The following is a 24,626-nucleotide window of genomic DNA, read 5'->3' as shown; positions in this document are numbered from 1 at the left end:
AAACATTGTTGACAATAATGTTGTCTCACCCAAATGACTGATATATTTAAAATTTTAATGAATTACTTTTACCAAGCATTGCTAAACGACAAGTGCTACAATGTCTGAATCATACATACCCACTTATCCTTCTATGTTTAAAATAACGATAATATCAAATTAAATTAATTTTTTTTCAGTCATGTACTAAAAATATTTTAAGCTAATAATAATAGTATTACATACGAGATTAATTTTAATTTGATGAGTTGAAAAAAGAAAAACAGTGTTTTCGAATTTTGAATATTTATTTAAAATTGTAGCATTAAACTTTATCTTTGTTAAAGAAAAGCTGGCGACAAAAGGAGCACTACCCACGTCCACATGTAGATTTGGCCTGCCGTTATTTTAAGTGGCAGAGTGAGATTTTTAGATTGGAATGTTACAGATGTGGCAAGTTGTGACATGTTATGTTTTTGGGAGCTTCTAGAGAGGCAGAGATTATTCTACTTCATTCTCATTGTTCTATCGTATTTTTGTTGGGGCATCAAGTCTCAATAGTTGCAAACAATGTGCCATGTCCTCTGCTCTGAACTAGGGGTGAGTATACCTCCATTATTGTGCAAATTCCATCTGATTTTTTTTTTCGAGTCATTTCCTAAAATCTAAACTTAATTTGATTAATGCTTCGAGTCAATCGAACTTTATACACTATATTAATTTTTTTAAAAAAATTATGCATATTTAAAAATTATAAATTAAAAGAAATATTATAAATTAAATCAATATATATTTTTAAAATAAATAAATTCTTTATAAATATAATATCATGCTATAAAAAATATTATTAATTAAATAAATTTTTATTCTTAATACACAGTAAATTAATAAAATCTATACTTTTAAAGAAAATATAATATATTTTGTAAAAAGAAACATTATATATTAAACTAGATTAATCTGAATCGTAATTCAACCTTGTTTTAAAAATGCATAGTTTAAAGTGTAAATCTATCTCAACTTTTGAGTGAACCGGATTAGTGTGCAGGGACCATGTGGCTTTTTTGTTGTGTTGTGTTGTGTTGGTGCCTCTAATATTGTTATCCATTTTGATGCATCACATTTGTCTCGATTCATGGACCAACGCCATTATGTATCTGTTTACGGTAGAATTAGTTTAGGAATTCTTTTTACTCGAAGTAGCACGGATCAACGTTTCAATTTAAGTATCTTATGTTTGAATCTCACGAAACGAGAAAAGAAGGAACATAAAGATTAATGGTTACTTGTTTCTAAAGATTCTTCAATAATTAACAAGCAATAATTTCCATATACATAAATGCTAAGATGAACAAAATGAATAATGAAGATATTTGCAATACAAATCATGGTTCAAATTGTATAATGTTCCAGAGTTACGATGCCAAAGCGCTATAACTACGTGATTAAAAGAAAGAAAACAAGAGAACTACACTAATTCTACTCCTATAAAGCAAAAAGGAAAGTGACCGAGAATTAGTCATACCCAAAAACGATTCCTTGCACGAAAGTCATATGCGCAGGCAGAGAGTGCTTCAGATTTTAGTCTTAGTATGAGTTTTCCGACCCCAGTGAATTACATGGCCTTGCACATTTATAGAGCTATCAAGAGCAGTTAATTGTGTACGTGTGAGTAATTGGAAGTAACCGCTATCCATGACGTTCTCATTACGTGGTCTGTCATATAACTTCTCATAACCGGTCATCCACGTGTTTATCTTTTCGATTCATTTTCCAATAACTGCTTCTGATTTGACTTCTCAACCCTATTAGAGAACTTCTAGTAACTTTTTCCCTTATTTTCGAACATTTTTTAATTCGATTTGACCAACTCTATTCGACCATGTTTCGATCATGACCAATTAAGACTCCTAATACGCTTTTGGTAGGTGTTGGTTTCATAATGTTTTTTTGGAGGAATCTTGTATACTTATTTCGACTCATGCTGCTTTCGAGTAGGCCTAACAGTATCCATTTCATTTTTTTTCTTTAATAACAAAGTTAATGTCGTGTCTTTCTTTTGCTGATTCTATATAGCTTGGACACATCATAGATTGATTCAGCAGTTAAGACTTTATGCATGTTCAAGTTCATACGCAGCTTATTTTTAAAGTCTATACATGTTTTTTAGTAGTCGATATTTTGAACTTATTATTTGAAGGATATTTCTTAAAATCATCCCATTTTGTATATGTAAAAGGACATAGGAAAACATTGATAACGATAAGGAGCAACATGGAATTACTTGTGTTTGTCTATTTTGTTAACGTGAATTGAGGGGCTTGACTCACCATTGTATTATTAATTGCTAGGAAAGTGCGAATTGGATATGAACTTTGAAAAGACTCATTGTATATTGTTAGGAATGTGGCTTCAAATTACAATACACTTCAGTTCTCCCCGTATAATGCACGTTTAAAATTTCAGTAGTCAACGTTTCTAATTGGTATGTGGCCATGGAGCCATGGTTCCCAATTATTTTTTTTTCTTTAATTGATATATATATATTAACATGCCGTCATTACCATTGTATATGAATGTTAGGTATATAATTAGGATTACTTTTGTATTGATGATACTAATAGTATATATATAAAAATTAAAATTGTTATAGATAACTTTGAATTTTAAGTATATAAGTTTTATGAATTATGATTGTGTCTTGGACCAGTTATTTGGGTCCTGTCTTCATTGCTTTACGTGTCTGGAAATTTCTACAAGACCTTTAGTATTTACTACATATTTTACCGGTATTTTTGCATTTGAAATTACACAATTTTATATGTCCAATTTGTAATTGTTTTCATTTAAAAAAACTTACTAGGATTAAACTAATTGTTTCTCCGAACTTCAAGTTTCTCCTTATTCTAGAGTTAAAATTTTTATATTTAACCGTTATAAATTTATGAGATTCAAAAAATTTAAAATTTGATAGGGTAATTACTTATCCTTAAATATCATAGTATGTGATCTTAAATATAAAAGAAAGATTATGATTTAGATTATTCAAAATTAAATTTTTTATTGGTTAGTTATATATATGCTAAGTACGAGGAATTAGATTAATCTTATCAATCTCTTGTTTTTAACTTAATCGGTTATCTATTAGACAATAAAATTGGTTTGAATTCGATACAATTTAAGAATGAAATAATTTATTACTTATTTTCGTCTCCTCCAATTTGATGAGTTTATATTGAAACATATTCGAGATGGTATAATAATAAATTAATATTTTATCATATAATTATATTTAAAATTTATAATAAATAATTTATTTTTTGATACAAGACTATTTTTAACTATTTATTTAAGCAAAATTACTAAAATTTAATTTAAAAATAACACAATAATAAATTAAAAGAGAAGAGATTGAAATAATAAAAAATAGAAAAAATTCTGAAAACATTTTTACCGAATAATAGTTTAAAAAAATGTCTGGTTGAACAAAATTATTTTAATTTATAGAGAAACGATAGAAGATATTTAAATAAAAATGTTAAAAAAAGAATTGTTTAATTAAATAAAACTAAGTAGAAATGAGTTAATTTTTAAAGGGAAATGTAAAAGTTTATAACCGTTGAAAATAACGCAAATTATAATTTGCATATACAATTTTTTATTCATATATATTAATACAGATTATACGAAATTACTCAGGTAATCCATCGTTTCTTAGTTATTGGTAGCTTCTACGAGTAGCAACAACACAAACAGGGTCCATAGTTCAGTGGTAGAGCATTTGACTGCAGATCAAGAGGTCACCGGTTCGAACCCGGTTGGGCCCTTTCATCTTGTATTTTTTTTAATAGTGTTGTAGTGACATTGTTTGTTAAATTCGATAGATAATCCTTTTTTTAAAAATATACAATGATTAAAGTGCATGAACTAGCTTATTAAGCCACGTTAATTTAATTTTTTCTGTTTAAGAAGGGGGTTTTTCTTGTTAAAAAGAAAATTTAAGTAATAAATTATCTTTGTAAAATAATGTTATAAAAGTGTTGAAAAGCACGCTCCTTCGGGGCGCGTGCCATGAACAGGGCAGTGCATTACATTACATAAGAAATTAAGAATGAATGACTAAGTATTGTTTGCAGAGGTTACGTAACGTACTAGTCAATTTGACTCCTCACCAGTCACCAGTCACCTCCTCCTTCCTTCCCAAACCCCTAATTAGAAAAATCAAATCCCTTCTTCTTACACTAATTAATTCTTGCAACCTTCCCCATGTAAAGCAAATTAACTTCAACATATAATCAAAGTATTTATTTATTACATTAATTATTTTTATAAGAAAAACTTTTACTTAAAATTATTTTTCTTATTTCAATAAATAATTAACAGAAAAATTGAACAAGAGTCTTGATTTTAAAAATATATTTATGCAAATTTAAAACTAATAATGAAATCAAATAAATTTATTAAACCTAATTGAAGTATATAAAATATATGTTTTTCCGAACATTGGATATACTAAAATATTGGTTAATTAATACTGTAAAAGCGAAGAGTTACATGTGTGTTGGTAACGTTTGAAGTTGGGACAAACAAAAACATAAAAACATGCGTGGCAGGAGAAGAACAAATGAACAACAACATAAACTCCTCTTCCGTTTCTCGACTCGGGTTCTATCAGACTCAGCGTAGACTCGGTTGACTCGTCCTCTCACCACGCACCGTCCATTTACTCAAACCCCTTCGATTACTTCCACGGTGACTCGGCGCGGCGGAGATGGCGTCGTCGGAGGAGAAGCGAGTGGAGGACGAGCTATCGTACCCGATTCTGGTGGCGGAGCGAGTTCGCTCGGCGGTGGACGAGGCCGACTCGTTCAAACTCGAGTGCTCCGAGGTCTCGAAGCAGGTCGATCGCCTCCTCCAAATGCTCCGAACCCTCGTTCGCTTCGCCACCGCCACCGCCACCTCCGCCGCCGCTCCGCCGCTCTACGAGCGCCCCATCCGCCGTGTCGCCGCCGAGACGGCGAAGAACCTGGAGCGCGCCCTCATCCTTGTCCGGAAGTGCAAGCGCCGCAGCATCCTCCACCGCGTCGTGTCCATCGTCAGCGCCGCCGATTTCCGGAAGGTCCTCGGCCACCTCGACGCCTCGGTGGGCGACATGAAGTGGCTCCTCAGCATCCTGGACGCCGACGGCGGCGGCAACGGCGGCGGCATTGTCATCTCCCTGGCTCCGATCGCCAGCAACGACCCTATTCTGTCTTGGGTATGGTCCTTTATCGCTTCCATTCAAATGGGTCAATTGAACGATAGAATTGAGGCTGCTAATGAACTTGCTTCTTTGGCACAAGATAATGATAGGAATAAGAAGATCATAGTTGAGGAATGTGGTGTGCCTCCTTTGTTGAAGCTTTTCAAGGAGGTCACTTCTCCTCTTGCTCAAATTGCTTCTGCTACTGCTTTGTGTCATTTGGCTAATGATTTAGAGAGGGTTAGAGTCATTGTGGATGAGCTTGGAGTGCCTGCTGTTGTGCAGGTTCTTAGTGACTCCTCAATGAGGGTTCAAACCCTGGCTGCCAATTTGGTTGCCAGGATGGCCAAGCATGATCCCCTTGCGCAGGAGGAATTCGCGCGGGAGAACGCCATTAGGCCTCTTGTGACACTCTTGTCGTTTGATACCTTTGTAGATGATCCATTAGGCCAATTGGGGAAGCAGAGTATTCACTCAATTGTTCAGATTAATAAGGAGTTGGGGAAAGGTAGCCGGGGAAGCCGCCAGTTTGCAAATTCCTACTCGAATTCGTATTCGTTTGTGGAGGGAAGTAGCCGGGGAGGGAACCAAAGGAAGGAGAGGGAGAATGAGGATCCTGCGGTGAAGCTTCTGCTGAAGGTTAGTTGCGCTGAGGCGTTGTGGATGCTTGCACGAGGGAGCGTGACCAACAGTAGGAAGATAACCGAGACCAAAGGAATGCTTTGTTTGGCTAAGATTGTTCAGAACGAGCAAGGGGAGCTGCAGTTTAATTGCCTGATGACGATAATGGAGATAACTGCTGCTGCGGAATCCAATGCTGATCTTCGCCGAGCTGCATTTAAGACTAACTCTCCGGCTGCTAAAGCGGTTGTGGAACAGCTGTTGAGGATAATTAATGAGGTGGACAGTCCGGCATTGCAGATTCCAGCGATGAAATCCATTGGTGCCTTGGCTAGGACGTTTCCTGCTAGAGAGACTCGTGTAATTAAACCTCTAGTGACACAGATGGGTAGTAGAAATGCAGAAGTAGCAGATGAGGCAGCAGTTGCTCTTACCAAGTTTGCTTCTCCGGATAATTTCCTACATGTGGAGCATTCTAAGTCGATCATTGAATTCAATGGAATCCCCACACTGATGAGACTGCTAAGGAGTACTGAAGTTACCCAGATGCATCATGGGCTAACTCTTCTTTGCTACCTTGCATTGCATGCTGGCAACAGTGAGTCCTTGGAACAAGCAAGGGTGTTGACAGTGCTAGAGGGTGCAGATAGAACAGTTCTTCCTCAACATATAAAGGAATTGGTTTCCAGGGCAATAATCCACCTCAATTTATATCATGCAGGAATGAATTCTCAAAGGATATCATATTTGCCTTGACCACAAATTTAGCTTGTTTGCGAACCCTGCATTTTTGTGGGTTCATCAGTATAGTGTTGATTTTGTTGCATCTGGCCAACTCTTTGGGGAATAAGAGGGGCTTTATAGGAACAAAGCATACTTAAAAAAAATACGTTAGCTTTTCAGCTTAGACTGTTTCTTTTTATTTTTCTTTTTCTTCCCTCATAAAACTGTTCAATAGGGTGGCAGTTGTGCAGAGATTTATATTGTATAATTAACTTTTCTAGTCATTTGATTTTATTACTTGTGTACTTATTTTGTTCAGCATGTTCTACACTGCCTTTTGATAATTCAAATTCTTACCGCAGGATATAATTGATCTAGGTTTGATTCCTTCATCAATTGTGCATGGGCTTTGCTGTTGGAAGTCAGTTTAGTTGTTTATCTCTGATCTTGTGTCTTGATCAATAGTCAATACTTCAAGTGCACAATTTTCTTAATCAAAATTTGCTTTGTTCATTAGTCTTTGGAATTTCATGTTTAACAGAAAGAACTTACTTGCTGTGGAAGCTTGTTAAGTCAATGAAAGATGATAATGGGTAAGCATTATTATTCTTGTATTGCAACAGGAATCAGTCATTGCCCTTTATGTCCACTTTTAGTATGGTGCTATATTTCATCATCTGTTTTAATGCAGACTGAACTATGTAGGACTTGTCAAAAAAAGGAAGTAACATTCACATGATTTATAGCAGGATTTACATAGTTTCACTTAATAATGAGTGTCAAGAAAATTGTGTTTAAAGGAGAATGTGTTCTAGTTTTTCTTTTAGTTTATTCCATATCTCTAAATAATTGTTGTAACATCTCAATTTTCCAAATTCCTCCTTATTAGATCGATTCCTTGTTCTGCTCACATGTGACTATTGATCGTATGGGCTGTTAAGTTCCTGCTTGAACGAGCCTGCAAAGGATTGAATTTTGAGCTGATGGCCTGATTTGATTACCGATGTGATGTTTATAACTTGTAAATGGGAGATCTGTTATGTTACAAAGTGCTTTTCTGGCTTATTCTGTCTTGCCCTCGTGTAAAAAAGCTCCGAATCGAAAGAACTTGTCTGCATGTTATGTTCTATCTAAATAATAAGGCTGCAGGATATGCATTACTTTATAGATGGCGACAAAACATGGCCATTTGCTACGTTGAAAAATAGTGTTCTCCTTTCTTTCCTTTTTTCCATGTCTTGTGTAGAATATAACTCAATTATGGGAACTTTTATGCGTGAGTCGATTGCGTTCCATAGAGCCGTTGGTGGTAAAGGTATAATTGGAGTCAATTGAGGCTAGGAATACTCAGTTTTAATTTACAGTAGCTGCACATTTCGTGCACGATTTTTTACAAAAGTATCTCGTTGTTAAGAAATGTCGTGACGTTGAGATTCTTTAGAAATTCTACCCGTCCCCTTTTGATATAAATTGAAGTGTTAGAAGCATTCATGTTCACTACGACTGATTTGATCCGCATCAACAAAGCTCCAGCCCTGCAATGCAAGACTAATTGATTTCTCATCCATTTGAGAATATGAATACCACATTCAAAACATCCCATCCCTTGAAAGTTCTTGCTACCAAATTCGCCTACTTTTGGTATCGTTGAACAAGCATGTGCTATTTACATGGGGAGAAGAACCGTGTATTTTCCCAAACATCCTTAACCTACTGGCCACTGAAGCACGTGCATAGACGAAGTTCCAGATCAAACAAGAAGCACCTCAACATTGAAAAATTAACGGCATTCAAATCTCTGTCCATATGATGCACCAAAGTAGATGAAACTTTCGCGCTTGGTACAAACTGGTGGGAAAAACTATAACTTCATGTATAAAGGAGAATATTAATGTCCTAATCATCAAGTCAAAATAAAACAAAATTATAGATTACCTTATGAACCACTCAAGTTAACTGATTCTCTTGTAAAGTCAGACAGACAGCTTAGTATTACATTATTATCCATCCATTCTATATAATCTAAATATGAAGTTGGAATTTTCTAGATGGCAATTTTAGGACAAAAAACGCCCACCACATTCTACCCTGGACAATTCTAACTTAAGGGGAACCAAATAGGAACTTTCGAGTTTCAACCTTTCTAGCGGGCGTTGTTTTGTTTATATAAATAGAGGAAAAACCACTATAGTCAGAACTGGTAGGCACAGACAATTTCTTAGTCAGCTCCTGCTTTCCTTGTTTTCATATTCGGGGTCTTCTTTGTTGACTACACCCTTACGATGCTGCTGATCGAGGTTAATGCAACGTCTTGCTCAAAACAAATAAAGATCAGATCAACTTGATGGCAAAGCACGCCAACTGTCAGCTAGATGCATGGCATGATCTCGTGAAGCTGATGAAAGGCGATGAAGAACTGCGTTCTTGACATGAGCTGCACCTTTTTCACCAGCACGAGTAGCAAGTTCCAAGTATACCACAGCCTTCATCATGTCTCCCTCCTGTACAAATATTGTCCACCAACCCTTTAGCAGTCAATTATCATTACCATAAATCCTACCAATATTTTTAGTTACTGCTAATATCTATTCCGATTGTATAAACATATTTCAGACAGGAACATAAGAATGAAACCAGCAAATATAAAAATTGAGGCAACTGATAAAAAAGGTAGAACTCTAACTAAAAGGGCAAATATCAGAATGCCAGATTGAAATAAAATCTCAAACAAATAATAATCAATGCAGAGTCTATATCTATGATAATGCACTTGAAATCTAGAAGAATAGAGGTCTAGAACATCGCAAACATAACCAAATAACACTGAATAGAACCAAAGATGAGAAAATCATAGCAGAAACATCTAGTAAATGGCTTCAGTTTCTAATTGACAAGCTTTGGAAACAAATAAATGTAGTAAAACAGATCTAACAAAAGTGTCATGATGTCTCATGTCTGGTTGTTGTTAAGGTGAGAAAATTTCACTAAAGACATTTTGAGTGTTTCATTTATTCACAGGTTGAAGTTGAAAACACAAAGGAGTAACATAAAGAGATAAATACTCACAGAAAAGAGAGCAAGTCCATGCTCAAATTGAGCTTTACCATGACCACGATCTGCAGCCCGCTTCATCCATTTCCTTGCTAATTGATGATTACGTGTCAGTCCTTCCCCAAAGGAGAAGCATAAGGAGATATTGTACATAGCACGGACATACCCACCCTCTGCAGCTCTCATATACCATTTAGCCTGTCCCCAGAAAAACACGTTAAAACTAAAATCATTATACATCACAATAACAACCAAAAAAAACCCAATATTATAAGGCAATTCCCATCCATAACCCCTCCCTAAGAGAACATAAAAAGAATAGATCACCAACCGCTTCTTTCATATTGCCACGGATCTTCTCACAATCTTGATGCAGACAAAGCGCAAGCTGGTACTGGGCACGAACATTCCCACAAACAGAAGCTTTATATAACCATTTCAAAGCTTGCTCAGTATTCCGAGGTTCAGCTGCATAGCATAATGTATATATAGCCTTTATAAGCATAATTTATATATCCATTAAAATACACAAAGGAATACATATGCAAATATAAAAATTAACAGCCTCCCTTTAATTTAATTTAAATAATACTAAAAATTAATTCTAGCCACCATCTCTACCCACGAATCTCGCAGACAGAAAAATAATAATAATGTGGAAAAAATAATTTTTATTCATAGTATGTACGTATGAGCATGCAGACACAATAAGCAGTAAAGAGAGAAAATCCAAAAGTAGCATGTGATTAGAAAGATTGATGTTCCTAACTCTCAGAATTTGCAGTTGGGCCTAACTTAACTTAAGCCCAAATGGAATATAAAAACGGAAGGTCGAAACTTGAAACATGAAATTAGGGTAATGCAAACCTTGGAGATAGGAGATTCCCAAATTGCACTGAGCAGAAGGGTTTCCGAGTTCCGCAGCTTTGAGATACAACTCCATGGCCTTGCCCTTCTCGCCCCTCTCCCAGTAAATGAGGCCGGCGTCCACCATGGCGAGGGCGGACCCGCGCGCGGCGGCTTTATTGAAGGCGTCGAGAGCCTTGTCGGCGTTGCGACGGACGCCGCGGCGGCCGTGCTTGAAGCGCTTCCCCCACCGGAGCAGCACCATGGCCTCCCGCAGCGGCCGCAGCGCCTCCCACCAGGCGCGGCACACGAGCGACGCCGCGCGGAGGTTGGGGTCGTCGAAGGAGGCGGCGATCTTGGCCAGCACGTCGTACGGAAGCGCCGAGGAGTGGGCGGCGGGGGAGGACGGCGCAGGGCGCGTGGAGCGGGCGGATATCTGGGAAGCGGTTGGGTTGGAAAAAGGGAGAGAGCAGAAAGGAGAAGAGGAGGCACGAGGCCATGTTCGGTGCTTCATCGGTGAGAGTGTGGTGTGTCTGTGTGTGAGAGAAGAAAGAGAGAGAGAGAGAGAAGGCGCGTCGGTGGATGGATGCTATTATCGGTATTTCCTTTCTTCACCCTTCACACCTTTCATTTTGCATCATATCTCTCACTAAACTTTATTTTTCTCTTTCAAACTATACTTAATTAACGTTAACTAAACCTCTTCATTCACTAATTACAAAGCCTCTGTCTTCAGATAAAGGACTTGGTGCTCGAGTTTAAATTCTGTTTATGTTTAAAATTAGGTTAAAATTCTTATTTGGCCTCTTATAATATTTTTTTGTTTTAATTTAGTCTTATTTTAATTTTTGGTTTCAATTTAGTCGCTAATAATTTAAATTATTGTAATTTGGTACTTCTGTCCAAATGATTTAAGTTGACCACATGGATGTCAGGTGAATGCCATGTAGATGAATGTCAAATTTCTTGAATACACCTGGCGGCTCGTTCTGGTTGCATTCTTGGTGTGTAAATTTTGTACCTCCAGGTACAAAATTTACACACCAATAGTGTAACCAGAACAGACCGTTCTGGTTTCAGAACAGACCGTTCTGGTTCCAGAATGGTCGATGACTATAGTTCACGGTTATGAATCATGCAATGAAAAAATCTCAAGGTACAAAACATTTCAAACACTAGATTTGGTAATATTGTCAATGGGGATTGATAACTTCAATTGCTAAGCATTTGGGCAATATAGTATATTATTAAGGATGATGTAGTGTATCACTAAGGACAATGGTAGCATGATTTATTTCATTATTAGTCAAACTGGAGTGAATCACTTACTACCAAATTGACACTATACAGTCAAGGATGAAACAAAACGATGTTTTCCCTTGAAGTCATTAACGATGTACCCCAACAATAACAACTTGTTTTTGAGGAGGTACAACTTGAATTTTTTTGGTTTAGGGTTTCCCTTCAGCGTTACCCAGCGTTACCAAATTGACACTATACAGTCAAGGATGAAACAAAACGATGTTTTCCCTTGAAGTCATTAACGATGTACCCCAACAATAACAACTTGTTTTTGAGGAGGTACAACTTGAATTTTTTTGGTTTAGGGTTTCCCTTCAGCGTTACCCAGCGTTACCCAGATGATTTCCTTTCTCAGTAATTTCTTTGAACTTTTTTAGTATATATTATATTCTGAATTTTTGTTTTCAGTTTCTGAACCATGTTTCTATCTTTGAATTTATGATATGTTATGAATTTTTATTTTTAATTTTTGAATCACATTGCGACATTTTGGTCAACGTATGTACGAAGTTAGCATTTTGAAACGGGCCCGTTCTAACACCAGAACGGCCCGTTCTGATGCACTCATGGTGTGTTAAATTTGCATTTGAAACGACCTGTTCCAGTTGCAAAATTAACACATAAAATGTGCAAGCAGAACGGGCCGTTCCCATTTCAGAGCAGGTCGTTCTGGTTCCAGGTGTATTCATGAAATTTGGCGTCTACCTAGACATCTACATGGTATCCACCTGATATCCACGTGGCCAAAAATTAACTTCATTTAAATCATTTGGATGGAAGTCCCAAATTGCAATAATTTAAATTCTTGGGGACCAAATTGAAACTAAAAATTAAAGTAGGACTAAATTGAAACAAAAAAATATTATAAAAAACTAAATAAAGGTTTTAATCTTAAAATTAAAATAATGCTAGGTTGTTAATTTTTGCGTGAATCATAAGTCTTAACTATTAAAAAAAACCTTAATTAACGTAGTCCGCAAGTAGTATATTATATAGGCTGAGGATCAACCATTAAATTTAGTAATCTCTCTACTCAAAAAAAAAATGAGGAGAAAAAATAGTTCATATTTAATAGTTAACTTTTTTCTTTGTAAAATTTTATGGTTAACTATTCAATACAGATGTTGGATTCTCGATTTTAAGTAGAGTAATGAATAGATGTATTCAATAAGAAGAAACTATATCTTTTATTAAAAAATGAAAGAAATGAATAAATAATTCATCTAAAATAATAAAAATAGTAAAGTAGTTGATTTTCTAAATTTATAAAACCTATGAAACAAAAGAAATTAGAAATTAAAGATGTTATTGAAGATGACTTTATAAAAAAAATAGAAGTTAAAAACAATCAAATATTATATTTACAATAAGAAATAAAATACAAAAAAATAAAAGAATAATTAAAAATCTATTAATAATAAAAAAATTGAAAAAATAATAAATAAGTTTGTAAAAGAAGTTTGTACTAAAGTATATAATGCTATTTGGGAAGGGAAATCTTTCATAGTAGAATTACCATATGAAAAAAGATTTCACAGAAGTAAAATCTTGACTAAAGTCAAACTACAATCAAATAAAGAAACTTTGGAATATTATAGAAAAAAAATGAATTTATTTTTAATTAAAAAAATTAATTAAGCCTAGTAAATCTTATTGGAGTTGTGTTGTTTTCTATATACAAAATGCTTTCGAATTAGAATGGGGAGAACCAAAATTAGTAATAAAGTATAGACCTTTAAACAAGATATTAAAATGGATTAGGTATTATTTACCTAACAAAATTGAATTAATTAATAGAATATATCAAGTAATAATATTCTCTTTGATATGAAATTTGGATATTATCAAATAAAATTAAAAGAAAAGACAAATACAAATACAAAATTACTTTTACAATCATCTAAATTTCAAAACATTATAAAATATAATAAATCTAATTATAATTTGCATTTGTTTATATTGATAATGTGTTAATATTTTCTAACTCCATAGAACAACATATAAAATATTTAAATACCTTTAAAAATATTATTAAAAAGAATAAAATGGTTATTTCTTAAAAGAAAATAAAATAGTCCAAATTAAAATAAATTTCTAGGACATGAAATATACCAAGGAACTATAACTCCAATTAAAAGAAGTATATAATTTGTTGATAAATTTCATAATGAAATAAAAGATAAAAATCAATTATAAAGAGTTTTTAGGATACCTAAATTACACTACTGATTGCATACCCAATTTAAGAATAATATGTGAACCCCTTTTTAATAGGTTTGGGAAGAATCCTAAACCCTAGACCTATGAATTAACTCAAATAATAATTAAAATTAAAGGTTTAATAAAATATTACCCTATTTAAGAATTTTCAATTTATAAGCCTTTATAGAAATAGATGCATAGAAATAAGTTTTGGAGAAATATTAAAACAAGACATAAAAAAATACCTTGAACAAATAATTAGATTCCATTTGAGAGTTTGGATAGAGTTCCAACTCAAATATAGTACCATTAAAAAAGAAATTTTAAGCATTGTCTTTTGTGTACAAATTTTTTAACGTGATTTAATAAATAAAAACTTTCTTTTAAGAATAGATTGTAAATTAGCTAAAGAAGTATTAGAAAGAGATGTTAGAAATTTTATTTCAAAACAAGTTTTTGCCAAATGACAAAGTCTTTTTATTTTTTTTATTTTTTTATTTTGAAATAGAATTTATAAAAGAAAAAATAATTTTGTACCTAACTTTTTAACTCGTGAATTTCTACATGAAACTCCCTTATCCCGTAAGGTCCTTTGTGGGACCCAGAACTCCAACACCCTCTAAAAGCTTATTATTAAACGACTTTGCCCCTTCATATGAAAAGCCTACCTCTAATACCAAAAAATTACTAGACTCTACAAATATAGTCTTAAGAACTTCCTTTTCTAAAAACTCTTAAAAAACCCCATAATTACTTCTATCATTGGATTTCTATATTGAAATTATTTGTTAGAGAATACTTATCTTAGAATCCAAGTTAGAAAATCTCAAATTTTAGAAAATAATACAAAAGTTATCCCCTCCTTATTGGAGTTGGATACCAAAAAAATCAAGTTTTAGAAGAAAAAAAATTAAAAGGTTTTATCAATATATGTTAATTGGTACTAGTTTTGTAGAGATCACCTCAAAAATAGATAAAAGAGATTCCTCCATTATCAATTATTATAAACTTAAAATTATTAAAGTGTTGTTATTCTCATATTGAAATCAACACTTTTTCACTGAAAAGGGTTTTTCAAGACCCTTTTTTCCCTCTTCTTATAATTACTTTGATTATTAAGATGTTTGGTATAAGATTCTTTTCAAAAATAACCCCAGACATTCATGGTGTATCAATTTTAAAAATGAATTACTAGTTGAAATACTATCTTAGATTTTGTACTGGTTTCTATTCATAGGACCAATGAGAGCCATTTTACCATTAAAATCAGTAAATATTATGACAATTTTAACACATTAACCCAAAGTATGTCTGTTCATCTAAAACTCCTTTTTTTTTGCTCTACCATGGATGTAAGTTGGTGATTCAAACATATATTTGAATTCCATCAGCATTTATAGGTTCCTTATCCACCAAACCTCTATTTAAAAATAAAAGTATTTTGGTGGAAGAAGTTTAATATAGAATTCCTCAAGGCCAAATTCAAATTTTGGAAAACTAAATCAGCTTTAAGTCCTTATACCCTAACTAAGAAGGCTTTAACATTAAAAAAGAAGGCTCCTTTTGAACTATCTTTTGGAGCTCATTCCAAAGAGGAATTGAAGAAAAAAATCATTAGAAATCCTTTCTTTGTAGAACCCAAAAGTAGTAATTAGTAGTCTACAAGATGACTAGTTTCAATTGCAAACGACTCAAGACCCCGAGTTTAAACTTGTGACTAGACAACTTCAATACCTTTAAACTTAACACGACATATGTCATCTCTAAAAGGATTCTCCAAAAGAAAAATGATTGGGCCTCGAATCTGTATGTCGAAATTCATTTCGAATGAATAAAATAATATTTTAAATTATAAAATATTAAATTAAATAATTATTTTATAATAAATTTATTAAAAAATATTAATATTTTAAATTTTTGGATGACGATTTGGAGAAAATTTCGGAGACTGTAGCATAACTCTTCTCCAAATCGCGGAGAATCTTAAGTCGACAGAAGATGACTAAGGATTTTAAAATTTTGTGCTAGAAAGCTACTTGAGCCCAATTGTAACTGTGTCATGCATTCCAATAAGAATGTTGATTTTTACATCGTCTAAAAGATGCTTTTAAATTTTGTCATTTTGCATTGATAGCTGAAAATAAGGTTTGTGAATTGTAAAATTGAAATTGTCCTTTTGTGTCGGTAGTCAAAAGTAAAGACTTATCATGTAATATTAATTTAATTTGAAGTTTGCTTGTGAAATCCATTTGTGGATTTTGGCTTTAAATACAATATAGTTCGAGAGGAAGAGACATAACTCTCCTGAGTCATAAACTCTCTTCTCCCTCAATCTCTCCTACCCTAAGCACCCAAGCTTTCTTGCTTTGGTTCTTTGTAAATACCTGCAATCAAATAAATAAATTTTGTTTAATTTACTACTTCCTTGTTTCTCTTTCACTTTTATTTTAATTATTTTTACTTCTGCTTTAATTATTGTGTATCTGATGTATGTGTATGTGTGTGAGTATATATATATATATATATATATTATATGAATAAAAAAACTACAATTAATTAATTAGTAACGAATTAATGATATGTTAATATTAGTATCTGAATCGCATATTTGGGCCAATGACGTGCCCAATCTAGTATCATAAGCTTAAGACAGTTTTGGGTTAAGGCCCAAAGGGAGTGATCACTGTTAATATCATGACTGTTCCGATTGCGGTTTGATTTAATTTGTTTTTGTTTTTGTTTTTAATTTAAAAGTCACTTGAATCAAATAAAAAAAAATTAAGTTGGTTTAGTTTAGTTTGGTTGGAATGTAATGTGAAATTTAATTAAACCAGACTAGTTTTTTTTTTTTGTGATTTGATTTTATTCGTTTATGAAGTTCTAAAGGTATATTATTTAAAAATCAGTTAAAAATATGTAAATTTATGTTAAGAAGTTCTAAGGGGAATAGTTTATGAAATTTTTAAGAAGAAATTCTTATCTAATTCTTAAAAATAGATAAGCTGATTTTAATTTCTATTTCATTTTAACCTTTATATATACCTTCATGTAATGTATAAGTTGATTTTTTTTTTATATATATTCAAATGAAATTAAATACTTTTAAAATTATTTTTCAACAAACTTATTGAAAAAACCTCAGTTTTCTTTTTATTACAATCGATTTTTTACTACAGTCCCAATGGATAAATTCAGGGTCTATTATGTTTATATGCAATTGCTTTAAGATGTGGATGGCTGCAGGGATTTCAAATTTTAAATCTAAAAAGGCGATCCCAAACCATAATCTGAAATGAGAATTTGTCATTTTAACGAAAGTGATATTGTTATCCCAATTGAGTCTTAACTTTTTTTAATTGACATTAAATAAAAATCACCCTTGCATTTGGTCAAAGAAAAATAAATGATGACATTTGTTAATTATTGCGTAGTTTGTGTCGATGTTGTGTATAAAACAAGTGAAAAAAGAGGTGAAAAGAGAAACATTTTTAAAACACTACTAGACCAGCTTGACCAGTTGATTGGAATCATCTAGGTCAATGATCTGGACAATTTATAACATTGATTGAAGAAAAAAAATGGGTCGAAATCCGTCAAATCATGTAACGATAGGTGTTAGGAAATTTTGAAACGGTTTATTAAAGAAATTGATATTTATGTTTTCATTTTTAATTTTTTATCGTAATTTTTATTGACTGTTTATTAAATAAATTTATATTTCTTTTAGGAATCTTTTATTATAAAATTATAAATTACTTATTTGTTATTTTATTAGATTTGTTGTTTTTTGTCTAAGTTATTTGATTAGATTTTACTAACAAAAAATTTCATTCCAAATTCTCTTGTAAGGTTTATTCAATGCTTGTTGGAGATCAAAATTGTCTAATAATAAGATTATATAATGTATATAAGTGAAGAAAAATTCTCAACTTACAAATCAATTTTATAAAATTGAAGTAGGCTCACAATTTATATTATAAAATGATATCAAAACATATTAAAATTTATTTATGAATTCTTTTTGTTGGGTCAATCTTGTTATTCACTTTTGAACAAATTCATAAATATCTAATTCTACAAATTTCATGTTCGAGATGTCTAATACTTGACTTGTATTAAAAATTTTACATCATTTAAAAATAAGGTCATGATAATATATATAAACGAATATTAATATTTACTTTATAAATCAATTTTATAAAATTGAATTAACTTCATAACTTACATTTTAATAAGGATTAATAAAAAAATATTGTTAATTATAATATTTTAGATTTTTAGAAGATGTAATAAACTAATATAGAAATGGGTACCTTCTAGATTGGTTCCGAAACTGATGTATAAAGTCTTGTTCTACAAATGTTATAAAGAAATTTGATGTAAAAGTTGTCTGTTTTCTACATTTGTTAGGACTAGAACCAAAATAAAAAATTATTTTTATATACTTGTTTTTATTACAACAAGCACGCACGCACAGAAGGAGAAAAAATGCAAAGTGATTTCATTTCATTATTTATGTAAATGACAAATCTCAAGCGTGTATCAAAATACAAGTGTAGTTTTTTTTTATTATTATTTTTTTATTACAATAAATAAATTAAATATATGCATTTTGTCTATTACAGTACATTGACTAAACTGAAAATTTGTCATCTAAGGAATTGATTCCTTTGACGGACAACAACAAAGACCACAAACTAACTTTTTTCTTTTTTTATACGTAAACCTACTCTTTTCTAGTTACATGGCCCAAATGTTATAAAAAAAATTGTTACACTTGTTTTTGTTTTCATTTGATGCGGTAAAGACTTGATCCTTCTTCCAAGTTAACTTCATTTTCTTTTCTTATCTTTTTTCTTCCACCTTTTGGTTATTATAAATCTTTCACTTGAAAGAAACAAACTAAGTGAAAGATTTATAATTAAAAAAATTTCAAACAAAAAGATGAGATAATTAATTATGAGAAAAAAATCAATTTCTAAAATAAAATAAAATTAAATCGCCATTGTAAAAATCGATTAGAAATATTTTTAGTTCTTTGCTCACATTTTAATTTTCTCTTTAAAACATTATTGAAATGTTTTTTTTACTATTGATTATTGTTATTAAAAGATGTACTATATATTGATTGTTGATTAATAAATGACAATATCAAAAATGTCACGTCAATAACGACGTTTGTTATATATATATATATATATATATATATATATATATAAAGAAAAAATAATTAAGTCTTAATATGAAGTAAAGGAAGGAAAATACTAATATAAAATAAATGTTTAAATATGAAGTACATTTATTTATACTTTAGAAACATGAATTAAGGAAGGAAAATATGCAAGTCAAGCTAGGTTTTCATAGACCTAAGCATGACCTTGTTCATAATTACAAAGTTTGAGTTTAACTTATTTGATCTATTATAAATGAAGTTTTAAGCTCTAGCTAAAATTGTTCGAAGAAGGTCACCCACAAATCATTTCTTTTTGACATCCTTATCGACACATGCTTGTTCTTATTCTCCTTCCATTTCCTCCTTCCCCACTCCATCCACCTTCACTTGTAGAAAGATAATCAATGTCCGTGTATATTAGACTACAATCAAATCACACTCAACTTCATTTGAAAATGGAACAAATTTTCAATGAAACTTTTATGGCAACTTTTCCTTGTTGTCACTACTATGTGACTAGATATCAACTTAAAATTATATTTAATGAAAAATATGCATTCTAATGTAAAAAAAATTGTGAATGTAACTTTTTTCAATCTTAATCAAGTTCAACTCAATTATTTTTCAAACACAACCTATGACTTTGTAGTGTGGTTTTATGAAATGTGTCATGGTGGGTGGCGTTTGGGTCTCATTGATGATTGTCATGGATGATTGATCATGTTGTTAATTATTGTCGTGTAGTCGTAAATGTTTGAATTGTGATCTCTTGTACTAAAGTGTAGTGCAATGCAATGCAATTTGATCTTTGCGTAATGAACTTTTAAGTAATATAAAAACATGTTAAGAATGCCACACTTTATGTGAATTTAAAAACATTAATTTAAATTACACACTTACCTGTTGAGAACACGAGAATTATCTACCATTATTGAAGATTCCCTGTGTTTGAGTAATTGCAATAAAAAAAACGAGTCTTCTTTTACCTTATCAGACACTCCAATATTCTAGATTTCCAACAAAAAAAAATTCAAAAAAATAATTATATATTATTGTGACAACAAATGAGACTTTTTAAAACACATTATTTATTAATTCTAAACACCTCTCATTATAAATATCGAAATTAAACCTATATAATTCTTACAGAAATTAATATTAGGTTCCTAAAATTAATTAATTACATTTGATCATTATTAATATTTTTAAATATCATCAAATGAATCAAAATATTAACATGTTTTTCGGAAAAAACAAAAAGTCAGAATTAATTGTCATTTTACAATTCTTTTTAACACAATAATAGTAAAAAAAAAAATGGTGGCCCGATTTATTATAATTCAAGAAAACAGGAGTGAATTGAGTTATAATAAAACTTTTCATGAACCGATTTCTCCAAATCATGAAAAATATAATCGAGAAAAAAATGAAAAAAAAAAATCCCAATTATTATTATTATTTTTTTAAAAGTATCGGACTAAATTTCAAATTCTTAACATATTTGATTTCATTTTAATTACATGTCTCATCTTATAAATTACATGTTTCATTTCATTCAACAACAACAAAAATCTCTTTCTTTCAAACTACATGTTTCATCATAAATTTTCCAATTAATCTCCAACATTAACAGTGTTAAAGTATAATGTAAATGAAGTGTCAAGGACAATTCTTTCTTCATCCATTTATCTTTGCCTACATAATTTTTTTTTATAAATTCCTTCTTCTAACCTTCTTTTGTCGGTCCTCAGCCCCAGGACTTCGATGCTATGCAACATTAAATGACACATGGGTTATAACAATCTACAAGAACCTTAGACAGTGACATTCAAATATTATTCATACTTGCATAATAGCTACGTCACAATGCTGTCATTTTCTGTTTGCATGCTCCAATTACCTAATTAAGATCGCTTTCGTCTGCACCCAATCGCAATTAATTAGTAGTTTAACCAAACTTTTTGGTTTTTTTAAGATAAAATTTTATTAATGAGAATACAAGGAATTGAATACTGTCATTTATGTTCATAAAAGAATATATAATCCCGTTCTAATACGTGAGAATATGAATGAAAGAAAACTCAGCACCTTCACGACTGTTGTCCATAAGACAAAGAGAATGCAGAGGATTTATACACTAGTAAATATGAAGGGCACAAATATGTTCTACTTTCCCCTTCATGGCTTCATTAATTCAGACCCAAGTTCATGTCTTAATTATTTCTATTACCATATTTTTTGAGTCAATTGGACAGTTATGAAAAGAGAATCTAGTTTCAAGTGAGTTCATATAGACCACCCAAAAAAAAATAAAATCAAATTCCATCCTTCTTTATGATGAAAGCTTCATAATTAATATGATAATATCACAAACAATCCACACCTCACTTGTTTGAAGTTAAGTAGTTTTAATTTGTTTGAAGGACGCGAGTATTAAAATAGCATTATGGATAGTTGGTTCTTTGTTGTGGAACCACCAACCACTCCAAATTTTTTCTAGAGCAATTCGAAAGAAAGAAAAAAAATTGTTTGTTCCTTGTCTCTCTCGATAGAAAAACCAAGAAAAATAAACGAATTGCTAAATTTAATACACATGTGCGGGTATATGCCAAACAACTTTGCTCCTCTCCATGTGGTCTCCAATAATGAAACTCAAATAAAAATTAGTGTATGGTAAGATAATCCATTGTGACCCACTGCGAGCCAAGCAAATTGTGCAGTCTTGTGTGTTTCTTTTTGGTACAAATCTTGAATGTTACTTAGACGTGTTAGAATGCCATTCCCTCAATAACAGGCTCCGATCCCGAGAAACATTTTTTAATGTACGATACCATGATGAACCACCCCTGACCACTATTGTAACATTTGCTTTGCCTTTTCTTGCATCTTCCCCACTATTGGAGTTTTGCTATGTCTATAGAAAGATTCATATATTATTTGGTAGTACTACTAGAACAGGATATTAGGATAAGATGACGATGATGACTACATGATATATTACTATACTAGCGTTCATTCGGTCAATTATTGACCTTCAAATTTTAGCTTTACAAGCTCAAAAATGAGAACCATTCAACTAGCATAGGATTCTAATCTTCATCTCCACGTGATTTGTCGCTTTACACCACATGACTCCATGAGCTAATATCGCAAAAGAATTTACAGAGAACCTTCCCACTCTCAACATGAGTCGAGGTGGGTGGGGGGTCATTTGCTCATACGTCACTTCTCAATATTTCTCTCTGAATGTTGTTTGTTTTATTTAATTTCTTATTACGTATGTACCGTTGTTCGTTACTATTACACACCCTTTAGAGAAATTTAATTTGAATTTATCTCATTAAAAAAAGGAAGTGCGTGTAGAAGAAATATAAGGAAAACATATAATTTAAAGTGTAAAAACAACATTTTTATTCATATATGAATTAATTTTTCTAATATATTACTTTCACTTCCTTGAAAATTGTTTTTATTAATTACAGTTATTTTCTTTATATATTTGGAACTGATATTCTATAACTCTAATCTAGTTTAGGAAGCTTTTATAACAAAAGAAAAATACCATGAACTATCTTTTCCATCAAATCCCATTCTATATTTTTCTATCTTCTTAAGGCAATATTTGATTAAAAAAGCCAACATTCCATGTTACCTTTCCATTCGTGTAGAGGCTAATAGTGTTATAACAAAATAATAAGCTTTGTATGAAAAGTGTTTGGAAATTCTAAAACAACATTTAAAAAAAAGAACAAGTTCCTTTTAGAAAAATGTAAAGTAAATATAATGTAGAAACATCTACATTGGTAGACTTTACTATAGTTGTTCGCGCACTAAATGTTGAGGAAAAGGTTTTTAAATGGAGAAGTGGGGTAGCATATGTAAGACCCTGAACTCTAAAAGGAGAAAGATGACAGAAGAAGACTATGAAGCTATGGGTAGAGGACCAAGTGGGGCTTTCTTCTCAGTCAATCAACAATAAGAAGCATCTGTGTGCAGCATCTGCCTACCCCATTGAAAAGGATTTCACTCCCACTTTGCATTTTGAAACTCTCACATTTTAGCTTACCTTGCCTTTTTGACCTACATTTTCTCATTCTTGCGCATGGTCATGAACAGTGGCACACAAACATAGGCACGCATTGATACAGGAATTAAGCTAGTTAACTTCCGTACATTATTTTATTTTATTTTTTATAAAAATTAATTTACAGGAATAATATTGCAGAGCTTATCAATATAGGTTTCACAACTAAAATAAACATTTATATAAAAGTATTTTCAAATTATATATTTTCTCCAACAAAATCATCAGATCAATAGAGGAATTTAAACTGGTATATATCTTTGTGAGATCCTATTCTCACCGACGATACCAACCTTGGTTTGCTTTCTGTACATTAACATAAATCAACAGATAGCGTACTATTACTTGATAAATTTAGAGATAAGATGCAATATTAAAGGAAGCAGAATAAACACGCAATACACAATGTCAATTCAATTTGACGTCAGCTTCTTCATCAGATACACAAATCTCTTGCAGACAGACTCACAGGCAACTAAAACTAGAAGTCTAGAACAAGATCAAGCATGCAAGCAAATAAGTCATATTCTTATTTGTTTATTTCTCTCTTTATACAAATACCCTAATAATCTCTAAACTCCTGAATTAAACTCTAGCCCGCTAGATTAATAACAGAGAATTAAAACGACTTAAATATATAACAAAATAAAAAAGTTACATAATAACAGAACTAAATTAATTCTAGCCAGCTCTAATTAACTAGCTACATATATATAAGGTTGGTGAAGGTTATTTTCTTTCCCACCTCTACAATATAATCAATTAGCTAGCCCTTTCAACATGGCGTATGAACACAGTTTCTAAGTCCGGTGGAGTGAAGAACTCTCTAGCTCCACCACGATAGTTGCACTTCAAAGAAGGTTTTCTCTTCCTAGGAGGTGGTGGGCACTTCAAAGAGGTTGGAATCTTTGCTTCTTCCCCTTTTGGTGTCGTTGAATTATACTCCTCCATGTCACCTTCATCTTGTTCTTCTTTCTCCACAGTGGTGGTGTATATTGGCTTCAATGGTGCTCGCAAAGAGATTCCAGCGATGACCCATTTTCTAGTACTATCTGACTCTTCCACTTGTGGCTTCTCAGAGAACCCCATATTTAACTACCAAAAGGGAAATATGAATATGTATATAGCAGGGAATAAGGGAATAAAGAGGGTTGTTTCTTCTTCTTCTTTTGGTAGAGGAATCAGATGAAACCAGTAGGAAAGTGTTGACTGGGGAAAAGAGAGTGAGATGAGGAATAAAGAGGGAAATTGAGAAAAGCTTTCACTGAGAAAGAGGAGAAACGGGTTAAAAGGAAAAGGATATGTTTGGTTAAGGTTAAATGGAAGTGTTTCCTTGAAGATTGTTGAAGGTGAGGGAGACAAAGGAAAAGTGATGTGAAGAGTTTAGAGACTTTTTATAAGGC

At 32.0% G+C, this 24,626-nt stretch overlaps 3 protein-coding genes and 1 non-coding gene across 4 annotated transcripts; 2 read left to right on the top strand and 2 right to left on the bottom strand.

Moving 5' to 3' along the window:
- Nucleotides 1–3,734: 3,734 nt before the first annotated feature.
- On the top strand, nucleotides 3,735–3,806 carry TRNAC-GCA (transfer RNA cysteine (anticodon GCA)). Its single transcript has one exon. It is a non-coding gene; the product is annotated as a tRNA-Cys (tRNA).
- A 737-nt stretch (nucleotides 3,807–4,543) lies between these two features.
- On the top strand, nucleotides 4,544–6,870 carry ARO4 (armadillo repeat only 4). Its single transcript, XM_020362271.3, has one exon. It carries the CDS (start codon nucleotides 4,751–4,753, stop codon nucleotides 6,596–6,598), a length of 1,848 nt encoding a protein of 615 aa, XP_020217860.1. The 5' UTR covers nucleotides 4,544–4,750; the 3' UTR covers nucleotides 6,599–6,870.
- A 1,603-nt stretch (nucleotides 6,871–8,473) lies between these two features.
- Nucleotides 8,474–11,182, bottom strand: LOC109801608 (F-box family protein). Its single transcript, XM_020362720.3, has 4 exons — nucleotides 10,484–11,182; nucleotides 9,948–10,084; nucleotides 9,632–9,814; nucleotides 8,474–9,066 (listed from the first exon to the last, which is right to left on the bottom strand). The coding sequence occupies exons 1-4, from the start codon at nucleotides 10,974–10,976 to the stop codon at nucleotides 8,902–8,904; spliced, it is 978 nt and encodes a 325-aa protein (XP_020218309.1). The 5' UTR covers nucleotides 10,977–11,182; the 3' UTR covers nucleotides 8,474–8,901.
- A 12,429-nt stretch (nucleotides 11,183–23,611) lies between these two features.
- LOC109801176 (cyclin-dependent protein kinase inhibitor SMR6) lies at nucleotides 23,612–24,610 on the bottom strand. Its single transcript, XM_020362183.3, has one exon. The coding sequence runs from the start codon at nucleotides 24,310–24,312 to the stop codon at nucleotides 23,986–23,988; it is 327 nt and encodes a 108-aa protein (XP_020217772.1). The 5' UTR covers nucleotides 24,313–24,610; the 3' UTR covers nucleotides 23,612–23,985.
- Between the last annotated feature and the right edge of the window lie 16 nt (nucleotides 24,611–24,626).

Source organism: Cajanus cajan, chromosome 11, assembly GCF_000230855.2.
Source record: "Cajanus cajan strain Asha chromosome 11, NIPB_CcT2T_4, whole genome shotgun sequence".
Lineage (NCBI taxonomy): Eukaryota > Viridiplantae > Streptophyta > Magnoliopsida > Fabales > Fabaceae > Cajanus > Cajanus cajan.
Note: the sequence above shows the minus strand (reverse complement) of the source record. Positions and strands in the feature narration are given on the sequence as shown.